Source organism: Ciconia boyciana, chromosome 5 (genome assembly GCF_034638445.1).
Source record: "Ciconia boyciana chromosome 5, ASM3463844v1, whole genome shotgun sequence".
Classification (NCBI taxonomy): Eukaryota; Metazoa; Chordata; class Aves; order Ciconiiformes; family Ciconiidae; genus Ciconia; species Ciconia boyciana.
The window spans coordinates 30,288,919-30,308,295 of NC_132938.1; the positions used below are offsets into that span (position 1 = coordinate 30,288,919).

The 19,377-nt window shown below is 39.0% G+C and overlaps 2 protein-coding genes across 6 annotated transcripts in view; both read right to left on the reverse strand.

Annotated features, from left to right (window-relative positions):
* Positions 1–746: 746 nt before the first annotated feature.
* Positions 747–9,969, reverse strand: LRRC66 (leucine rich repeat containing 66). Its single transcript, XM_072862085.1, has 4 exons — positions 9,128–9,969; positions 6,285–6,454; positions 5,402–5,732; positions 747–3,979 (listed from the first exon to the last, which is right to left on the reverse strand). The coding sequence occupies exons 1-4, from the start codon at positions 9,621–9,623 to the stop codon at positions 1,272–1,274; spliced, it is 3,705 nt and encodes a 1,234-aa protein (XP_072718186.1). The 5' UTR covers positions 9,624–9,969; the 3' UTR covers positions 747–1,271.
* A 179-nt stretch (positions 9,970–10,148) lies between these two features.
* The window catches only part of SGCB (sarcoglycan beta), a 41,017-nt gene continuing 31,788 nt past the window's right edge, over positions 10,149–19,377 (reverse strand). For 2 of the 5 annotated variants that reach the window (XM_072862076.1, XM_072862075.1), the window contains exons 2-6: positions 16,622–16,831; positions 15,521–15,706; positions 15,217–15,408; positions 13,892–14,023; positions 10,149–13,026 (exon numbers count right to left, since the gene is read on the reverse strand). In XM_072862076.1, the coding sequence (XP_072718177.1) occupies positions 12,823–13,026; positions 13,892–14,023; positions 15,217–15,408; positions 15,521–15,706; positions 16,622–16,831 (924 nt within the window). In that variant the 3' untranslated portion in view covers positions 10,149–12,822. Of the gene's footprint in view, positions 13,027–13,891; positions 14,024–15,216; positions 15,409–15,520; positions 15,707–16,621; positions 16,832–17,375; positions 17,949–19,038; positions 19,374–19,377 lie in introns of those variants that run through there. The other 3 variants (XM_072862079.1, XM_072862077.1, XM_072862078.1) reach the window with 3 other exon arrangements.

Consider the following 19,377-nt stretch of genomic DNA (forward strand, 5'->3'; position numbering starts at 1 on the left):
CCTTCTGTTTGGAGTTTTTAGTGAATTAATTGTGTCTTCATAACAGAGTTTTCCCAGAGTTGCTGGCCAGCCTCCTGCATTTTCTGGGAACCTGGGCCTGTTTCCCTTCGTGATGACATTCCACTTCAAGGACTACATTGATGATACTGCGTATGTTAAAAGGGCCTTGGGCCACATTCAGAGAAAATTTTATCTCACGTTTGTTATCTTTTGGCTTAGAAAAAGTTACTCTAGATTAAGCTATTGATATTCTATTACAGCAGTTTTGAGCTGCTCTTGATTTGCCCCTCTCAGTAAAATTCTGAAGTGGATCCTTTTTATAGGAAATTATGGCTTAGTAACAGTAGGTTGTCTTTTTTTTAAATTACCCCGCCCATGTATGTTATCACATCAGCAAACTACAGGTGATGTCCCATCAGTAGCTAGATCTCCATAACTGACTTTTCTGCGAGGTTTGAATTCTATTCTGTTTCTTCGAGAAAGAAAGGTTTCATTACTCTCTCTGTCTTGCCAAGTTAAAAAGTAATTTTTTGAATGTAATTGAATACTGCTTAAACTTTACCTATCTTTGCAAAACTAGGGGAATTCAGACACTTAATCCACAAATTTCGTTCAAAAAGCAGAAGACAGTAATATGTACTGTTTCACTGTATAGGGTGAGACACACAGGAAAACACAGTAATAGTAATAATGTAATGATAATTTCAGTGTTACATTTATTTTAGATGAAGAGAAACAAAGTGCATATCAGAGGCAAATTCTAAGGGAAACTAATATCTTAATACCAACAATAATGAGAAAGTAAATATATATTATTATTATAACTCAGCAAAAGCTTTATTATCAGTTATAACTACTCAGTTGTTTACTCATTTGAGTATCCTAGAGTTGTTTTTCATAAAATCTTTTTTTTTTTTTTTTTTAAGTACTCTTCTAAACAAAAGTCCATGGTTTCTGGCCTGAATTACCCTTTGGAATTATGGTGTTTTTAAATTGGGTGGATCCAGGCTTTATACATCTAATTGTTAAGTCTAGTTCCGTAACTTGGATTTCTGAAGGTAAAGGCAGATAAATAGTTGTACTGAGGGGCAAAAAAAAACCCAAACCCAAAACGAACCCATGGTATTTAACAGTTATTAAAAGCTACGCAGTTCATTTTAAGACACATCATTTTTGCACCTACAGCACCTACATCAAAATGGTTGCATTTTGCACCTACATCATTTTGCACCTACAAACACTGTGGGAGCTTCATATTACACTTTTGTGTCTCAACTATTGAAGTTTGTTCTCCTGCTTTGCAAAACATTAGTAAATCCATCAAATGCTCTTTTCTTCTTAACAAAAAACTGTCCATGTCCTAAATTGGTCTGACTTTTTTGACTGAATTTTTCACTTGAATTTTGGAGGCTGACAGCTGTTGTAGAATTGTTCTCCAGTCCTGTCAAAGTAGTGTCATCCTCCGTCTTGCTGGAATCGGTGCTTTCGGAGATTATATTTCCTGTAGTCTTCTGTGGGAATGAACATGAACTGTATCGTGCGCTTTCATTGAAGAAACCTTGTGGGACTGAGAAGGAATATGCATCCTCATCATTCTGATCCAGTTGGAAATGATCTTCTGTGTTGAAGACTGATTGTGTTTTCCCAGAATAGTGAAGAGGCAGCAAATCTGCCGTAAGATTGCAAGACTGCGTTTCTTCAGGCAGACTACAGTTGCTGGTATCCTGTAATTCTGTATATCCATCACAGTCTTTCTCATTAAAACCTCTTTGCATTTTATCTGCACAACCCTTAGTTGTGCTCACCTGCTTTCCCTGTGGTAGCAAGTCTTCTTTCTCTGTAATAACCGTAAAATGTTTTTCAGCCGTGTGTTCAGGCAGAGATTGAAGAGATGATTCATTGCTGGAATGCAGTAGTGATGGTTTTTTAACAATTTCATTCAAACCGATATCAATGGGAGCAAAACCAAAATCGTCCTCAGATGGACTTATGTTTCTTCTTAATGTAATGTCCCCTTCACCGTGATTCTTTTCAGAGGAGTTGCTATCTATGTGCTCGCCTGTACTTCCCGCTGGTGCATTTTCTTTTTGCTCAGTGGGACTAAAGCTGAGGGTATGCTGTGGTTCAATGGGAAACTGATACAGCTGCAACTCAGCCTCTTCAGGAATGTTCTCTGTCTCTGTGTCATGCGTGGGAGAATGTTTTAATGAAAGTAACGTATTACCAAAATCTGTACTTTGATTATGGAGAGAATCAGAAATAGAGTTTTGTGCTGTTGACTCTGCATTAGTAAAATAATCAAAGGTATCAGGAACTTCTTGACTTGAAGAACTAATTGTGTCTGAATCCGACATGCTTACATGGTCACTACATTTATCAGCGTAAGGTGATGCTGTTTCAGGCATGATGGCATCTGATCCATAATTAATAGCGGTTTCAAAATAGGCATTGTTCTCATCTTCATTTTTCCCAATATGCTGAAGTTCAGCAGCAATGTTTGCAGACTCTGGCAGTGTTGAGAACTTCTCAGTTCCACTGTTCGTATCGGCTTCCTCTAGTGATGACTGACAGACTGGCAGGTTGTCACTAACATCAGGTTGTTCCAGTTCGAAGTCTGCTAAAGAACTACAGTCACTCATTGTGAACGGAGTCCCTTCATCTGAAGAACTATCGCCAAATATATCTGCTGAAGCATCTTTTTCATTTGTACGTTCCGTTTTACAGTTGTACTCTGTAAGAGGAGAGTTTTCTAATGTTTGGTAGACACTTAAATTCTCAATATTTGTATCTCTCTTGCAGCTAGTGGGTAAACCAAAATCTCCCACATCACTGGTTATATTTATGTTGCCGTTTAGACCAAGTTGTTCATCACAGCTTTGCCTTCCATGCATAAATTTCGTAGTGCTCATGGGTTCATTATGTGAAACAATACCTTTTATTTCAGGAGAATCTGGTGTAGCCTTTGTGATTTCAGACTGCAGCAGACCAGAGTTGTCGCTTACCTTGCTGTTCCTAGAATCTTGTGCAACTGTATGTGTTTGCATTGTGGAAAATGGAAAGCCAGTTTCTCCCGTGAAGGATAAATCCGAATCTGAAGAGTCAGTGTGATTTGAGTAAGAGTCAGCATTCAATCTCCTGGATATGGGAGGGAACCTGCTCTTCTCTGAGTCTTCATTATTTGCATGTTTTGAATCTTTCCATAATGAAATGTTATTACTCGTTAATTTTCTTGGTGTTACTTCATTGCCGTTCTTGTAATCTATCCTTACAGAAAATAGTCCATTATCATCAACATTTATATTTTCATCATTGCTGATACTAGTTTTGATGTCTGAAAACACTGTTTTTTCCTTCATGTTGATTTCACTATTGCTTTGTTTCTGGTACTCTTCTTCAGTATTTGGTGCATATACACTGCTACCACTGACATTTTCATGCAAAGTAGAAGTTTCTGTAGGAAAAAGGCATGTGTTTCTTGAAGAATTCTCATCACAAATGAACAAATTACGCTGCATATTTGTTGGTTTGCTTGCAGAGCACTCTCTGCTCAAGGTTTCATCTGAAAAAGCTTGATTAAAATAAGTATGTTCTGAACCTGAATTTTTGTTCCTGCACATGAGTCTCCACAGGCTCACAAGGTAGGGTCTAGCAAAAGCACCCAGACAGAAAGCACAAACAAACGTAATGAGCACCGAGAGGCAGACAGCCAATGCAAGGTCTTGCTCTGTTCTTCCTTGTCTAAAAACAGCGTTAGTGTCCCAGGTTTTTCTAACCATAAAGGTTGAAGCCCTTTCTTTCACCTGTATATTGTAGATGAGATATTTCTTCTTTGTTGTATTAAAAACACACAAATATAGCCCTTCAGCAGCTTTCTCAGCATTGTATATCACTAAATTATTCATTTTATCCAGTGTCATATGAGGAAGACTATTATCTTTTGAAATTCTGCCTTTAGGTGTCCACCAAGAGACTCCATTACCTGAAATAAAAGAAATACAAACTAAATCTTTCCTAAAAGTATAGGGTACTTGGTTTGCAGGGTTAAGTTATTGCTATAAGAACATACTCTGACCTATCTTTGATAATTTTAACTATTTGTTATAAAATCGATTTTCTTTTTATCCATCCATAGTCGTTTTACATAGTACCAAGTATCTGTTAAACCATCATATATTCTCCCCCCCCCCCCCCCCCATTTAAAACGCAGTACATATGGGGTCTTAATAGTGGACTTTACAAGAAAAATGGTGTGGGTGAGAGAGGAGGTCACTGAAATTATCTAAGTATGTTCTGGGTCATACTAGGAACACCTGCTGATCTCCCTCGTGGAAGATTCATATTTATAGCCAGCCGTTCTCCAGCGTGGCCATGGTCACTGTTTGCAGCTGTGAGATAAAACTTCACTAGTTAACTGTCAGTGTTTCAACCACTGTGATTTTCCTGTAGTTACTGCTTTGACTGAGCAAAAAGGTTTGAAAACCAAGGTTATTTGTACCTACGGAGCAATTGTTCCAAACTTTAGCTAGTGTAGGCTATGGCTGATTGTTGGCTTTTGGAATATGCTTCAAGGTTGTATGTACACGTTTGCCTTTGGATCTGCTTGTGTTCCCAGTTGAGTTTTGGTGCAATCCAGTGTGTTGATTTTAATTCCGTGATCGGAGTTTCCGTGACTTTCCTTAATAGACAAAGCAGGTGGCATTTCTGATAGAGCCTACGAATTTTCATTTGGGGTTAAAGTGTTCCAAAGGGAAAGCCTTACCACCTGAAAGTGCTATTAGTCCATTAAACCATTTGGCCTTATGGCACATGACAAATACACATTCTACTCTAAGTTTGGTCTTAGTTCTCCTTCTGCATGGGAAGTCTTAGCTCTGTAGATTTTGTCACTTGTACTTCAAGTGCTCTGTATTAATTGTAAATGCCTAATTAATTTCCTGAGTGAACTGTGTGCTACAGTAACTGTACTTTTTTTAGAAGAAATATAAATCCTTTCCCTTACAAATAAACTTTCATTTCATTTTGCTATAACTGAAATGCTATTGTATCCGTCTCGGTTTTCTACATGCCCCGGAAGTACCACACCACTATTTGGTCCTTTGTTTCCATTCCAAAATTAACCGATAAATTTGCAACATACTACTTATTGAAATTTGTGTATAATTTGGCATCACTTATGAGTTTAACGTAAGGAAGGAGATGAAGACTTTTTTTTGGGAAACATGCTTTTCAAATATTCTAACCGGTATACTACTTTCTAATGAAATAATTTGCATGTTAAATTGTTGTTCAGTTATTTTTTAACAGTGTCATTAGAAATCCACTTTTTAAACCAGATTTCTTTGATCATTCTGCATGCATTTGGATTTTAGCAGCATATGGATAGAGTCCCTCTTTTACGTACCCCTTGTGTTGTCCAAGTCACAGTTTAGCACTGATGTCTTCCCTGTTGGGACTACAGCCCTCTTGAGCAAAACACCGTCGCTGCAGTTCAAATGGAAGCTTGAAAGATACAGCAGAGGTTTTTGTGAGTTGCTGGCAGATTTATTGTATGAAATACTCCATTTTTTCCTCATGGAGTCAAAACCAAAATGAAATAAATGTTTGAAAGCATTTAGTCTGCAGTTAAATATCCAAGCATTATTTGACAAACCCACTTCAAGTTGAAAGAAGTTCAAACTGATTAATATCTGTGGTAAAGGGATTGTCAGAGCATTTTCACGGAGATCCACGACCTATTTGGAAATAATTCAGAATTAATTTGATAAGCTTTACAATGGAATCCTAATTGCAATATCAACAATAACATTTATTTAGTATACAAGCACTTTTGCAGTTACGGGAACAATGTACCTGGTTAGGATTTCAAGAGTAGTGTTCTAAGCTTTTTAATTTAAATGAAAAGTTTAAATTGTGGTATATTTAGAATTCTCCCGTTGTAGACTACCTCTGTGTGAATGAGAAGCTGCAGGGCTCTCGCCGTGGAGGGGATGGGGATAGAAAAGGCCGTGTGTGTGTTTAAGCCAGTTAAGGATTGGTTTGTGGAATAGCTAAATGGTGAATTTATGGTTATGTTTTGTATATTTACAAATCTGTGTGGTTTCCTATATATGAAAAACATATATTTTATAAAATAGTGATTATTTTCACCATTTGCTTTAGTTTTTATAATTGTATATTAATATAATAATCAAAGACCAATATAATCATCCTGAATAGTTGATAAATTATATCTTTAATGGTGATTAACACAAAACATTGAAACAGTTGTAATATTGCTTTAAAACCTGTAATTTGTTGAGATCCCTGAAGGCATCTAGGTGAATTTTAGTTATCTTGTTGTTTTGCAAGTCGATGTCCCTCAGCTGTGAACAGTTTTGAAAATCATTCAGGTCAATCTGTCGTATGCCATTGGATGACAAACGGATAGTTTGTAAAGATTGCAGCAGGCCTAGTCCTAGGAAGAACAAAACTATTTTACATTTCATGTTCTTGTTTTCCCAGTTGCGTCAAGTGGCTTTTTAAAATTCTTTGCGACAAAATTCCTTCCGTTCCTGTCTATTGCAATGAGTGGCTGCAGGCTTTGAGTTACTGTGCCTTTCCTATTCAGTGGTTGTCCCATTCTAAAAGTTGCATAGCATCAAGAGCAGGCACATTAATACATCCACAGTCAATGCATGTTTTAAAAATTCACACCTCCATAAAAGCAGGAGCATTCCTTGGTGCCATCAAAATTATTCCCACTGTGATCTCTGTACTTTGAGCATGCTTCTCTGGAGAACTGGAGGTAAGAAAGGAGGAGTGTGGAAAGGGTGGAATATACTCAGTTTATAAAATCCAAATATGTTAATTGTAAATAGAAGATGGAGATGCAAAAGGTGATACAATATCTCCTATTCATTGCCATCTGCAAGTTCACGGGGGTTTTTCATATGTGGAATTATTTGAACCATATTCATAGGATGTAAACCTGACTGAAAACAAAACGTTGTTGCCTGTGAATTATCAAGCATGACAGTATATTCTTCAGCATATCCTAGTTACCACAGCATCTGTCTTGCATAAGTAGATGCTTTTGAATGCCGGAGATACCTCCTTTTTCTTAGGTGCTACGCAGGCAGCCCCCAAAGCTCCAGCCTCCAAGTTCCAGTGGGAAAGCAGGCACTTGAACACTCAGCGTCGCCAGTTTGTAACACCTGAATGTCACTCTAAAGTGATTTTTGATCATAAAGCATTGTTGAGAAGCTACTAGTTCTCCTTAAAAATTTTGCCCTTGGTGTCATCTGGTTTACTGGAAATCTCTTATTCCAGTTTGCTGTTCTGTTTGCTGAGTAATTGATCGTTGGGTTTATTGTGAAAAGCAGAGAGAATGATTCATTCCTGCTGTAAAACTAGAGGTAGCTGATAGGAAAGGCATTCAGAGTTCTGGCAGTTCATAAATTCTTCCTTGCACCTGCATGAAGAATTGTAGTTTGGATGCTTCCCTGAAGCTAAATCGTGCCAAAACTACACACTGGTATGGCAGCAGTGGGCAGCAGCCTGGCAGCTGGGGTGGCGGTTGTGAGAAGGGTTTCTCTGTGGCCAAACCCCTCTGCTTTAGAACTTCAGTTTGTGTTTTCTTACCAGAGCTTAACAACTAGAATGTTAGTGAAGTATTTTGGAGGAGGAAAAAGTTCTGAACATGTATTTAAATGAATTTGAATGAATGAATTAAATGTATTTAATAAAATGTATTTAAATGAATTAAATGTGTTTGAATGAATGAAATTTAGACTGCATTTAAGAAAGAAATGTTTTACAATGAGGGTGGTGAGGCAGTGGAACAGGTTGCCCAGAGAGGTGGTGGAGGCCCCATCCCTGGAAACATTCAAGGCCAGGTTGGACGGGGCTCTGAGCAGCCTGATCTAGTTGAAGATGTCCCTGCTCTTGCAGGGGGGTTGGACTAGATGACCTGTAAAGGTCCCTTCCAACCCAAAGCATTCTATGATTCTATGAATATGGGATTTAAGTATAACTTGAAGTATGGTGGTACGATGCATAGCAATTTCACTTTTAACATCCAAGAATTGAATCTCTTATAGAAAAGGGTTGATCTGTCTGACCCACTGAGGCATCCTATAATGTAGAGTTGTATTGATCTGTCAAAACAAATCAAATCTGCATCAATGTATTTGATAGTGTAAGCTTTTCTATATTGTCTATACGGGAACCTTATAGACACTACAAAATAATTAAGCAAAACAGTTTCCTGCATGCCAGAGAATTACTTAGTGTCAAGAAAGGAGAAAAATAGAACTTCAAGGACCCTGTGTAGGTGCAAAATTACTCCCTTTGTCTGACTTTGTGAAATAAGTGGGTTTTTGGTTTGCTGCCGCCCCAGTATTTTCAAAATTGAGAGCTAATGAATCTGATTATGTTATCAGAGATCAATTAAATTCAGCAAACAATATGTAGGATAGTGTTGCTTGTACTGCAGCTTCTGCTTCATTTAAACACTGGACAATGTGACCCAACTGTTTATGAGGATAGAGGCTGTCATAAAGGCTACGATGCCTAGCATAGTCCAGTGACTAGCGAACCCCTCCTGAAAGTCTATAGAAAACTTACAGCCCTCTCCTGTTACTAGAAGGTGTCACTTTGGTTGGGTGTCAGATGGCATAGAGCAACATTGTTTTGACTGAACAAAATGTATTTTCCTGTCTTTGTGAAATACTGAAATTGGAGCAAGTTTTATTTAAAAGAGTATTGACTTTCTTCTGAAGAGTAATATGAAATTCATTACCCATGATTTTCTTGATGTAAAGGTTCATGACCAGCTTGTGGAGGCTGGTGTTTTTACAAAGATCCTTACTTTCCTTTCTGTACAACAAGGAAAAATACTGCTTGGGCTCTCAGAGGATAAATTTGGTTATCTTTGACTGACATTAAGGCATTACTATCGCAAAGACTACAAAAAACCCCAAACTAATTTTGCTTCAGTCTCTGTATTTGCATGCAGGTGGAACTTTCCCTCACCTTAAGCATAACTAAATGAGATAGTCACATTCTGAATTCAGCACTATGTACCGAATCGTATCCAAAACCAACTTACCCCTTGGGAGAGAGGTCCTTAAAGATTTTGAAAGCTTACCTCTTGGAACTGCATTAAGATTATTTCTTTCAACTGACAATACTTTCAAAGCAGGCAGGAGACGACAGCCTTTTCCATACTTTTTAGACCCATGTGCAGGCATAGGTATGTCCAGCGTGAGGGTGTGGATGGCATTACCATTGAGGTTTAGAGTTTCTAAAACAGGTAACTTTCTAAAAGTAGTTAAGGAGAGTTCAGAAATCAGGTTGTTGCTGAGATTCAGGTGTTTTAGCATCCATTCGTCATTTCTTCCGTCAGCGCACGTGAAAGTTTTAATATTATTGTAACTAAAATCAGCTGTTATTGCTGTTTGCGATACATCTTCTGGAATGGTAGATATTCCGGTAAAAGAACAGTTCACTGAGAACTCCCCATCCCACCGGCAGTCTAAATGGTGATGTGTATCAAGAAGAATCCGCTGTGACTTGGTTCCCACTGATGCAGGAAGATTAAAGTAAAGGACCACAGCTATGACACTCAAGTGAAGGTTATCCATAGTATCTATATGTAAAATGTAAAATTATGGTAAGTTTGGCACAACAAGAGTTAAATAGAAAGCGGAAATACTTTGACATTAAAAAAATCAACACCAAACAAATACCCAAAGCATTACCCACCTTTTGCCTTAAAGATACAGTTTTGGACTCTTAGGTATGTTTCAAAAAGAACATTCATAAACTGGTAACCTTCCCCCTCCCTTCACCTCTCCCAAAAAAACAATCCGAACCTTTTCTTTCTTTTCCAGCCCTTCGGTCGAGAAACACAGCCTCTCAGGAACTTGTGAACTAACAACAGTGGAGACTTTTGAACTCTACTTCAGGTATCATACACAATTACCACTGAGCAAAGTCCACCAGATATAATCCATGACGAATAGATGTGGAATGATTTTCATACTTACAGTTAATAAAATACTAGTGTCCCTGTCAATAACACAACAATGTATTTTTAATGAAAAAATATATTCTTACAAATAACACTTCTGAACCACAGCTGCGTGTTAGAATTTATTGTTTCATTTCAAAACAAAGATGAGAAATTCAGTTGTCTTTCACCTATTGAAACAACCACCACTTTTACATATGCTGAGAACTCTTCACATGTAAGTTGTCTCAGCGTACCCAGTATGGTCTTTTACACAGAGGCATGTAGAATGTACTTTAAACACACAGAATCTTAAGTCCATCTGTGGGACTGAAATAAATAATGTGCCACACAATGTTTTAAATACGTATAGAAAAATGTACCTTAGGCAGTTAGAAGATAAACAACAAATAAACGTACAACACAGGGCATGTGTGGTGCCAACATTTCTCAAACTGTGTAGTGAAGGCAACAAAATATATTAACAACACATAAATAGTGGCTAACAAATGGATAATTTCTTTCATTTGGTATTTGTATGATTGGTTTTGCTACATTTTCAAAAAATCCACACTTCAAAACCAATTCTCCAGACCATGATTTCAGACTACCTTTGTGACAAATCTTTCAGCTATGTTGCACGCAGGATTTTAAAAACAACTCTTGATAATTACAAGAATCCAGTACTAGCATATAGGCGTGTCACTATTAACCAAAGAGCTCTAATATGCTCTTCGTGTGGAATCTACTTGACCGAGGCAGTATCTGTCATTTTTCAAGATCTATTTCAGCTCCAGGGATGCTGCTGCTTATATTTTTATACGTATGTGTGTATTTATTTATATAAAAATAAAGTGACAAACTTCCATTATCACAAGTGAAAATTCTAAAAATGTTTATAGTTTATTTCCTCTTAATTGTGATAGATACTAATTGGGGCACTACTTAGCAGCAAAGATGTTTGTATGTTTTCAGCAAAATGTGTGTTGAACTGGTTAATAAATATTAACTGTAGTAAAACTATGAAGTTTATGAAGGCAGTATGCAAAAAGTTAGTAGTTTCCCATAATCTTTAATGTGAGCAATTCAATGGCTTTTGCTACATTTTATTCTGTTTATTCCGTTTTTGTTAGAACAGCTCCACTGCTGTCCACCCCGCCAAACCCCAACAACTACTGAGCATCAAAATCCAGCTTTGCCTTAAACCATTGAGGGAAACGTGACCCCTCTGACTTCCCATGTGGCGTAATGCCTGACCTAAGGATCCCCTCTAGAAATCACTTCCACCCATACACATCCTGCACAAGGACTTACTGACTTCTAGTAAATACAGCAATTGGGACCTTAGATACGAAGTTCTTGTTGCTGCAGGAGCTGATTTGTATTTTATGGAATTCTGTGTACTAGTGCGAGCTATAAAACAAGGGTAGATACTTTATCTTCCCATTAACAAATGACCAGTTCTGAAGTTAACATGTAACATTTGCATAACTTTTAGGAAGAGAAGTGTGTGCTTATCTAGAAAAACGTGTCAAAAAACTACTTGCAAAGTCACCTTTGTGGCCTCCATTATTAAGGTTACTTGGTGCTACTGCAAAATGAAACTATTTTAAACTGAAAAAAATACGTGGGGAGGGAGGAGTGGGAAACTTATAATGAGCTGGTCTATTTTTAGTACAGAACACCTTACGTCTGCAAAAGCAGTTACAAGGCTATAATAGTTTCTATAAGGTCCCAGTTCACCATAGTCACAGTTTCACTGTTGACAAATTCACATACACATGTATTTACTCTGCTGTCATAGGATTCGATACCATCACATTTAGAATTATAGGCCTGCAGTTTAACTTCAGAATTGAATGCTGGGGTTCTCAATAATGCATCAGTACTGACATTTATGGGGAAAAAGAGATCTGATCTCAGACACTGCTCTGTACAGTCATGCTTCAGATTATTACCTGTTGAGTAATGAATTCATACACTGTTCACATTAAAGCACCCAGGAAAATACTTTTTTTGGGTAGTGAGCAAGTTACAAGTACATCTTTAAAAATGTACTTCTAATATAAATGCATTTTATAAATACTTCACATAAATTAAGCAACTGTTGAATCTCTAAACCGCACAAACAGAATGGGAGCTCAAGCAACACTTCAATAATCGCAAGACTATTTCAAAACTGGAGTTACATTCCCACACTTGATATTAATTTGCAAATATTATTTGTGCTAGCATAACTTTTTCTTTAACTACATGAGAATATATGGCAGAAATAATGCAGTATTTTAAAGTGAATCTGCCATTACCCCTCTCTTAGTACACATATGGTAAACCACATAATTTTAGGGGAAATCATTATATCAACCTTTGGCAAGAAATGAAGAGAAGACAAAAATTTGCCGCTTCAGCCATCCTAGGCAAATCCACTTCCAACAACAAATCGACAGTCCTGTTGAAGTACTTCAGATCGCAGTTGTGTTCTCAGCAGCCCTCATGGTCTTGGGATGTGGGACAAAAACCTCCTTTAAAGGCAACTGAAGGCAGTCAAGATGGTTGCTAAGATCACGTTCTTTAAATATATTCTACTGATCCCAATTCAGGAAGGTACTTCAGTATGCATGTAGTCTGAAAGCTTACTAAATCAGTACCACTATTACAGCTAACAGGATGATGACATAATACTGCTGAACATAACAGCCTTTGCTTAAAAATATTGTGTAATAAATGTTAGTATAAACTGCTGTAAAACCAGAAATCCTTGAATGCATGCAATTACTTCATACAAATATATGTAAACACAAAAGAGAACTCTCCTGCTAGTGGTTTGTGTTTTAGTGCGTGGCTCCACACGGATTGACAGAAGTCTGACAACCCATGTTATAGCCTGTCACCTGAACCTTGAACAGTGTCCCATCCGCGCACATACAGAGCTTGAAACGCAGCCAGTTGCCGTTATTAAACTGTTCCCCATAAGAAGAACTTGGCAGTCGCGATGGGCTGACCATCACAGTTCCATTCAGGATAATACTGTTTTCCTATTAAGAGGGAGAAAAAAAGTACAAGTTCTAATTTAAACAAGGCAGGTTGTTTTTGAAAAGGACAAGCTGGTTTAACGAATAAATGACATCTTTAGGATGGCTGTAGAAATCAACAGAATAAAAAAAGTACATATGACAAGGTTTCACTTTTTGATTAAATTTGTGAATAATGCCCATGAATTTCTCAATTACAGTCAGCAATGGACTTTGCTATTCCAGTAGTAGATTGATATTGAGAAAGACAGTGGTAGCGTAGCTTTTCACTTTACAGACCTATTAGCAAATGCAGTAAATCTAAAAATATGGACGTGAAATGGGAATCAGTGTTTGAATTCATACATGAAATTCATTCACACATGAAATGAAAGTGCATGTATCTCAATTTTGTATCCTCCTTTAACCTTTTCCATCATTCTATATGCCCTGCAATCTTAACAATCTCCAAAAACGTTAAATGAATGCCAGCGAGTCCTACTGTGGCAGCACAGAAGGTAGTGCTCCTAACTGTATGCTCTGCCCCTCTGTCAAAGGTTGCTGACCCTAGTAAGGCCTCCAGAAGAGATGATGAACTCCCTTTGGTATTAATTTCAGTGCAGAGGCCAATAGCTTAGCTTTAATTGCATTGTGGGTTTTTAGCGTCTTAACAGTAGTAAATCATCGTCACCTGAAAAATATTGAACCACTAATTAACAGCAAAGTAATAAACCACCTTTTAAAATCCTACTAAATACACTGACTGCAACTGAACCTTTATGCATGACTACTTTATATAAAATTTGAAACCATATAAAGCTACATCAGTTTATTATCAGCCTGAATTTGAAACTAATCTGTTCAAAAAATGCTGATTTGAAGTACTTACTGCTTTAAGTTCCATGTTACCCCCCATTCGAAACTCAATGGTCTTGCCTGTGATGAAAACACCTTCGTTTCCACGGACAATAGCACGGCCATCGACCTTTATGTTTAGATCACTGGTCGCATTGCTGGTAATCTAAGAACATAAACAAAAAAAGTGTATTACAGATCAATGAAAATGTGTCGCTTGGGTTTGCCTGAGTAACTTTAATTACCTTAAAAATATTTTTACACAATTTAATAAAAAACTTCAATGTACTTTTTGCCATTATGCCTGTGAAGCTTCTGCCCATTTGTTATTTTCCATATTCACATTTACAAAACAGGATTATGTAATTTTGGCAGGTATGTAAAATAGTTTATTTTTGCAATAAAAATAACAATTCATATGACAATTTTATGGATACACAGTTAACACTCGTACCAAATAGGTCTCCTGTTAGGACTGATTATGTAAACTTACTCCTCATTTAATCTGTTCCTCGTATGTATTTATAGGTTTGGGGTTTTTTTTCCTGGAACATAATATTTAATTGTGAGCCTTGCAGGAGAAACACGAAGAAAGGCAAACTAAATTATCTTCGTCCTTAACAGGATTGCTCAATGCTTCCTAAGGCACACTGAACCCTCTGCAAAACCACTGATACTACTCTAGTAATGTTATACAAAAGAACTATGCACTGTACTCTTTATCTGTAGGGCCTTTATTATGAGTGATGATATGCAAGACAGAAATTTTAGTCTGACATCAAGATCAACATCTTAAATGCACACACACTGACGTTCACGTTTTATAGTTTTCTGAAAAATAAAGCATATTTAATGTAGAAACCAAACTAAGAACTTGTTTAACCTAGAAGCCATGAACTGACACAACTCCTCTAATGCTGTGATTGTTCTCTACACTTTTACTCAGACTTCTGAAATTCTGATTGAATACAAACATTTATCTCCAATAGATGGAAAATGATACATGAAGATCTGGTAATTATTTTTGTAAGATCTTACTAGAAACAGATAAGCTTTTCATAGAAATTTCATTTCTGAAACAGTTATCCATGCACAAATGGATAAATGCTGAATAAAAAGATGCACAGGCCTAGTTGGCATGGTATTCCTGATATTACAGTCATTTAATGTTGTCAGTTTTCATTTCTGTTCTAATTTTTAGGGCGATTTAAATTTTCAGAGCTGCATTTTTAGCTACATTTAGTCAAATTTCTAAATATGCTTGAAAGATCAGATTAGTACACTTTTTTCCTTATTCTACAACTAAGGCAATTCTGTAATGAGCTTTTACAAAAAGTAAGTGGTAGTTAAGAGACATACCCTCTCTGTAGAGGCCTTTTGTACATTCAAGATTTTAACTCCATTTGGCAGATGAAACTCATGAGTTTCATAGTCTGTGCTGAACAAGGTATTTTGTGTCCGTGGGTCAACAAATTCCATGCCAATATCGCTGGTAATAGAAGTCTTATCTTTTTCCACGCTAAGCTTGGTTGTTCCTTGCTGAAATACAATCTTCAGAAACAAAGTCATGAAGTTAACGATGTTTCAAATATAATGTTTATTAATAATGTGAGTGTAATTCCACAGTGCTGCTCATAAACTTTCCATTCATGATATAACTTACAGGCTGATTATTTCCAGTGATCACCAAATCTTCATTACGTCTGCCTCCTACAGTGCTTTTATATAATGGATGTATAACGCCCATGTCAGAAACTTGCTTAAACCGCAACAAGCCACTCTCATGGAACTCCATACTGTCACAACCATTGGGACCAATTCGAATCACTGCCCAGATAACTAGTGTAATCTGAAAGAGAAACACACATTTTCAAAGATTACTTTGATCGTCTGGATCTTCCTACAACAAGTATTGTATTAACTAGAAGTTTTATTTGAAATAATTATTAATGCTAGTGTTTAAGGGAGCTTTAGGTGTGAATTTATTTTAGTCTGTTTAATTCCTACTCGAAACATCAGAACACATGTAATTATGAAAAGTATTTTACATGATTTTTAGACTAATCTGAAATGGTAACTAAAATAATTTGTATATATTAAAAAATATATATATATTTGAAATTCAATCACGTCCATAATTAAATCTTTTTCCTGTTTAAGGGCAACCATGGTATCATTAGCTAAACAAATTTCCTGAACAAAGTAGTTCAGCTCAGGATATACTTACCCTTGAACTACAAGAAAGCACCTTCACAGGTGGATGTCCAGTTATGAAAAATAATTCATTACTTCTCACTGATCAAGCAATAAAAAGGTGGTAATTACAACAATGAAGGTTTAAAGTGCAGTGGCTGATTAATTCTGAATGCTCATGTGCAGCTCTGTTGTTACATGTAAAATGTTCCTGGCGTAACAGGTTATCCTGAATGCATTTGTACTGCACTAATAACACTGCACACATTTGCTGTTACTGAGTTTTGGGAATGGAGAGACACTTTCAAGGTTCCTAATTCTGTGTTGCATAAATGGTAGGTTCCTTGCTGGGACCATGATAACTGAAATGATCATGACTGAACTTAAAAGATTCTTCCATCTAATCTTGCTCAGACTATGAAAGAACAAAAAAGAAAGGAGAAAAATGAGGAATCTCCTTCAGTATATTTTAAGTCCTTCTTAGCCATACTGGAATAAGTTTTATTTCTCTACTAAACCTTCAAAATGAAATACATCCTAATGTTGCTTACAGCCTAAGTGTTATACTCACAATCAGATTGATGACAGCCAAAATAAAGAGAAGAACAATCACACAAATTGCCAAGTTGCCTTTCCTGCCACGTAACCCTGTCTTATGGAGACGATCTTCATCAATTGGAATGTATCCTGCTTTAAAGTTACTGTTGTGCTCCTTATTAACATTCCTGCGTTCCACAGCCTTCTCTCGCATAGACTTCTTCACCGGGCCATTAGAACTTTGCTATAATACAAAGCATGGATTAGCTGTTATAAGGCATGTAACTCCACTGAAATGACACATATACATGTATGCAAAAAATATAAATTTGAATTGACTAGTGGAATATATCAGATATTATGTTCAATATTATATTTCAGTCTGCCACTCTGTACTTAGAATACACATTTACAACCACTGCAGTCTCTGCTAACGCAATGACTAAAATTAAAATCCAGCTATTTTCAGACAATATGTGTTTTTATATCTCATTTTTATCATGGCAGATAGGAGTTATTAATGACATTGTTGCAGTAAAAAAAAGAACAGCTGTAAGGAACTTGCATCAAGTTTTTTACCCCTTGGGGAAGATACAGGACATAATCCTGCAGTCATTTACCAATACACAGGATTTTAGTTCCCTCCATGCTAATGTGGGATAGACTCTCAATGAGTATATCCAAAAGGAGTGTGGTGGATACAGTTTTTAAGTTAGATAGCACAGGGTTTACATTCAACTTCTATTGCTCGCATGCAGCATTAAGAAAAATACTGTAAGGCTTCAAACCTGGCATGGGGAACTTGGCCAGCCTAGGTTTAATTTAATCATTTGAAGTTACTGGATTGCAAGGGATATCCCATCAATGTAACAACATGTAGAGAAAACTCTTGTAGATATTCATAGGGAAAATAAACATTTGATGTATTTTTGTAACTTTGTCCAAAGTTTTGTTCCACCTCCCTTGAATGGAACAGGTTGCTATTTAAGGGTTCACTTCTTCAAAGTAGGTGCTTGATCTTTTTGATGGAATTAAGTTTGTTCATCTGAAATGAATCCTGAAGCTGCACCTTAAGCTTACTGCACTTGTGTCTATACTGATGTAGCAGGTAAAAATGTCTTGTTTTCTTCTGTTGCCGAAGAACAAAGAAATGGTGTTGAGAAAGGTGCTTGACCTGAACAGCTTTATGGAGGACTTCCTCGATGATGTTCTGGAAGCCACTCTAACCCTGCAGAAACTCAGAACTGGCTAGGCAGGGAAACTGAGAGGTGTGTGCTCTGAGGAAAAGGAAATGGAAATCTTGTCCAACGGGACAGTAAGTATCTTGTCCTGAGGGTAGTGTGTTCTTGAAAGGATGTGATGGTGACATAAAACTCCAATGTAGTTTTTCCACCTGGTAAGGCAGCACAACAGAAGTCAGCACCAGGACTGGGAGAACACGGCTGAAATGGTGATTGCTGAAACAAGTCCTGGAGCATCCATGCAAAACTAGGCAGTGCTTCCTATGACACCTGAGACGAGGCTGGTACAGGACCCCTCAGGAATCTGGGGCTTCCTACCCACTGCCACCCATGACTGTACACAGACTCACTCTGATTAAAAGTCCCGTGGAGATGCAGGAGCTCCTGAAAGATGAGCCCTCGGACCGCTCTGTTCTTTTCCCTCTAGCTTGCATGGCGCTGACAGAGTCCCCGTCCCACCCCTCCAACTGGGTGACAGTGACACCCCTTCTGACAAATTTAGCTTTCACTCCTGTGTGAGACCTCGGATGCTGAGCCCGAATCTGAGCTTCAGTCTTATTACCATACTTGTGCCAGCATAACAAGACGAGTGACAGCGCAGTCCTATAAATACCAACCGCACTGACCAGCTGCTTTCTGCGTCACTAATTACGGGCAAGTGCCTATTTACGCAAGACAGTTACATTCCTTTGCAGAAATGCCAGAACACTTTATTTCAGAAACAGAAAGTATTTTTCTTTTTCAGAGATTCTGCGTCTGCGGGCTGGACGGCACAACTCCGAGCTGTAACGCGTCCCGCCCCGACAGCGGGCTCAGGATGCCTCTGCCCCGCTGAGGCGGCTGCCCCCGCCAGGCAAAGGCCGTCCTTCTCGGACAGCGCTGGGCACGGGTCGGAAACACCGTCCAAGCGCCGTTTCTCCACCCCCGGCTGGTGCAGGCGGTAGGGAGCCAGGGGGAGCGGGGCGGCCCGCCGCGGCCCCGCACGCCCGCCGTGCCGGAGGGCTCTGGCACCAAACCGGCCTCGGCACCCGCCGCGAAAATGGCGCCCCCGCCCGAGCGCCCCCTCCATAAGCAGCGCCCCTCGGCCGCAGCGGCTGCTCGGGCGGCTCGCCGCGGCCCCGTGGACGGCGGGGCGGGCCTCGCTCCCCCCTCGCCCCGGCGGGGACGGTCCCGACGCCTCCCCGTTGCCTGCGTCTCGGCGCGGACAGACCTGCTCGGAGGCGGCCGCCGCCATCTTCCTCCGCCGCCACTGCTGCTGCCGCTGCGGCGGAGCCTGCGGGCGCCCCCTTGCGGCGCGGGGAGGGAGCGAGCTCGGTGTCGCTCCGCTCCGCTGTGTGAGGCGGGTTGTTACCGCCGGTTCGGGAACGCGTTACCTGGCGGCCGAGGGAGTGTCCCCCCCGTGCAGGGCCGTGGGGCCGCGGGCAGCCGGGGGGGGGCCGCGGGCAGCCGGGGGAGGGCCGCCGCGTTACCACAACCGAGGCGCGCCCTGCCTGCGTCGCCGTGGCACCCGCCGCCGCGCCGGGCCCGGCCCACGTTACAATCGCGACTA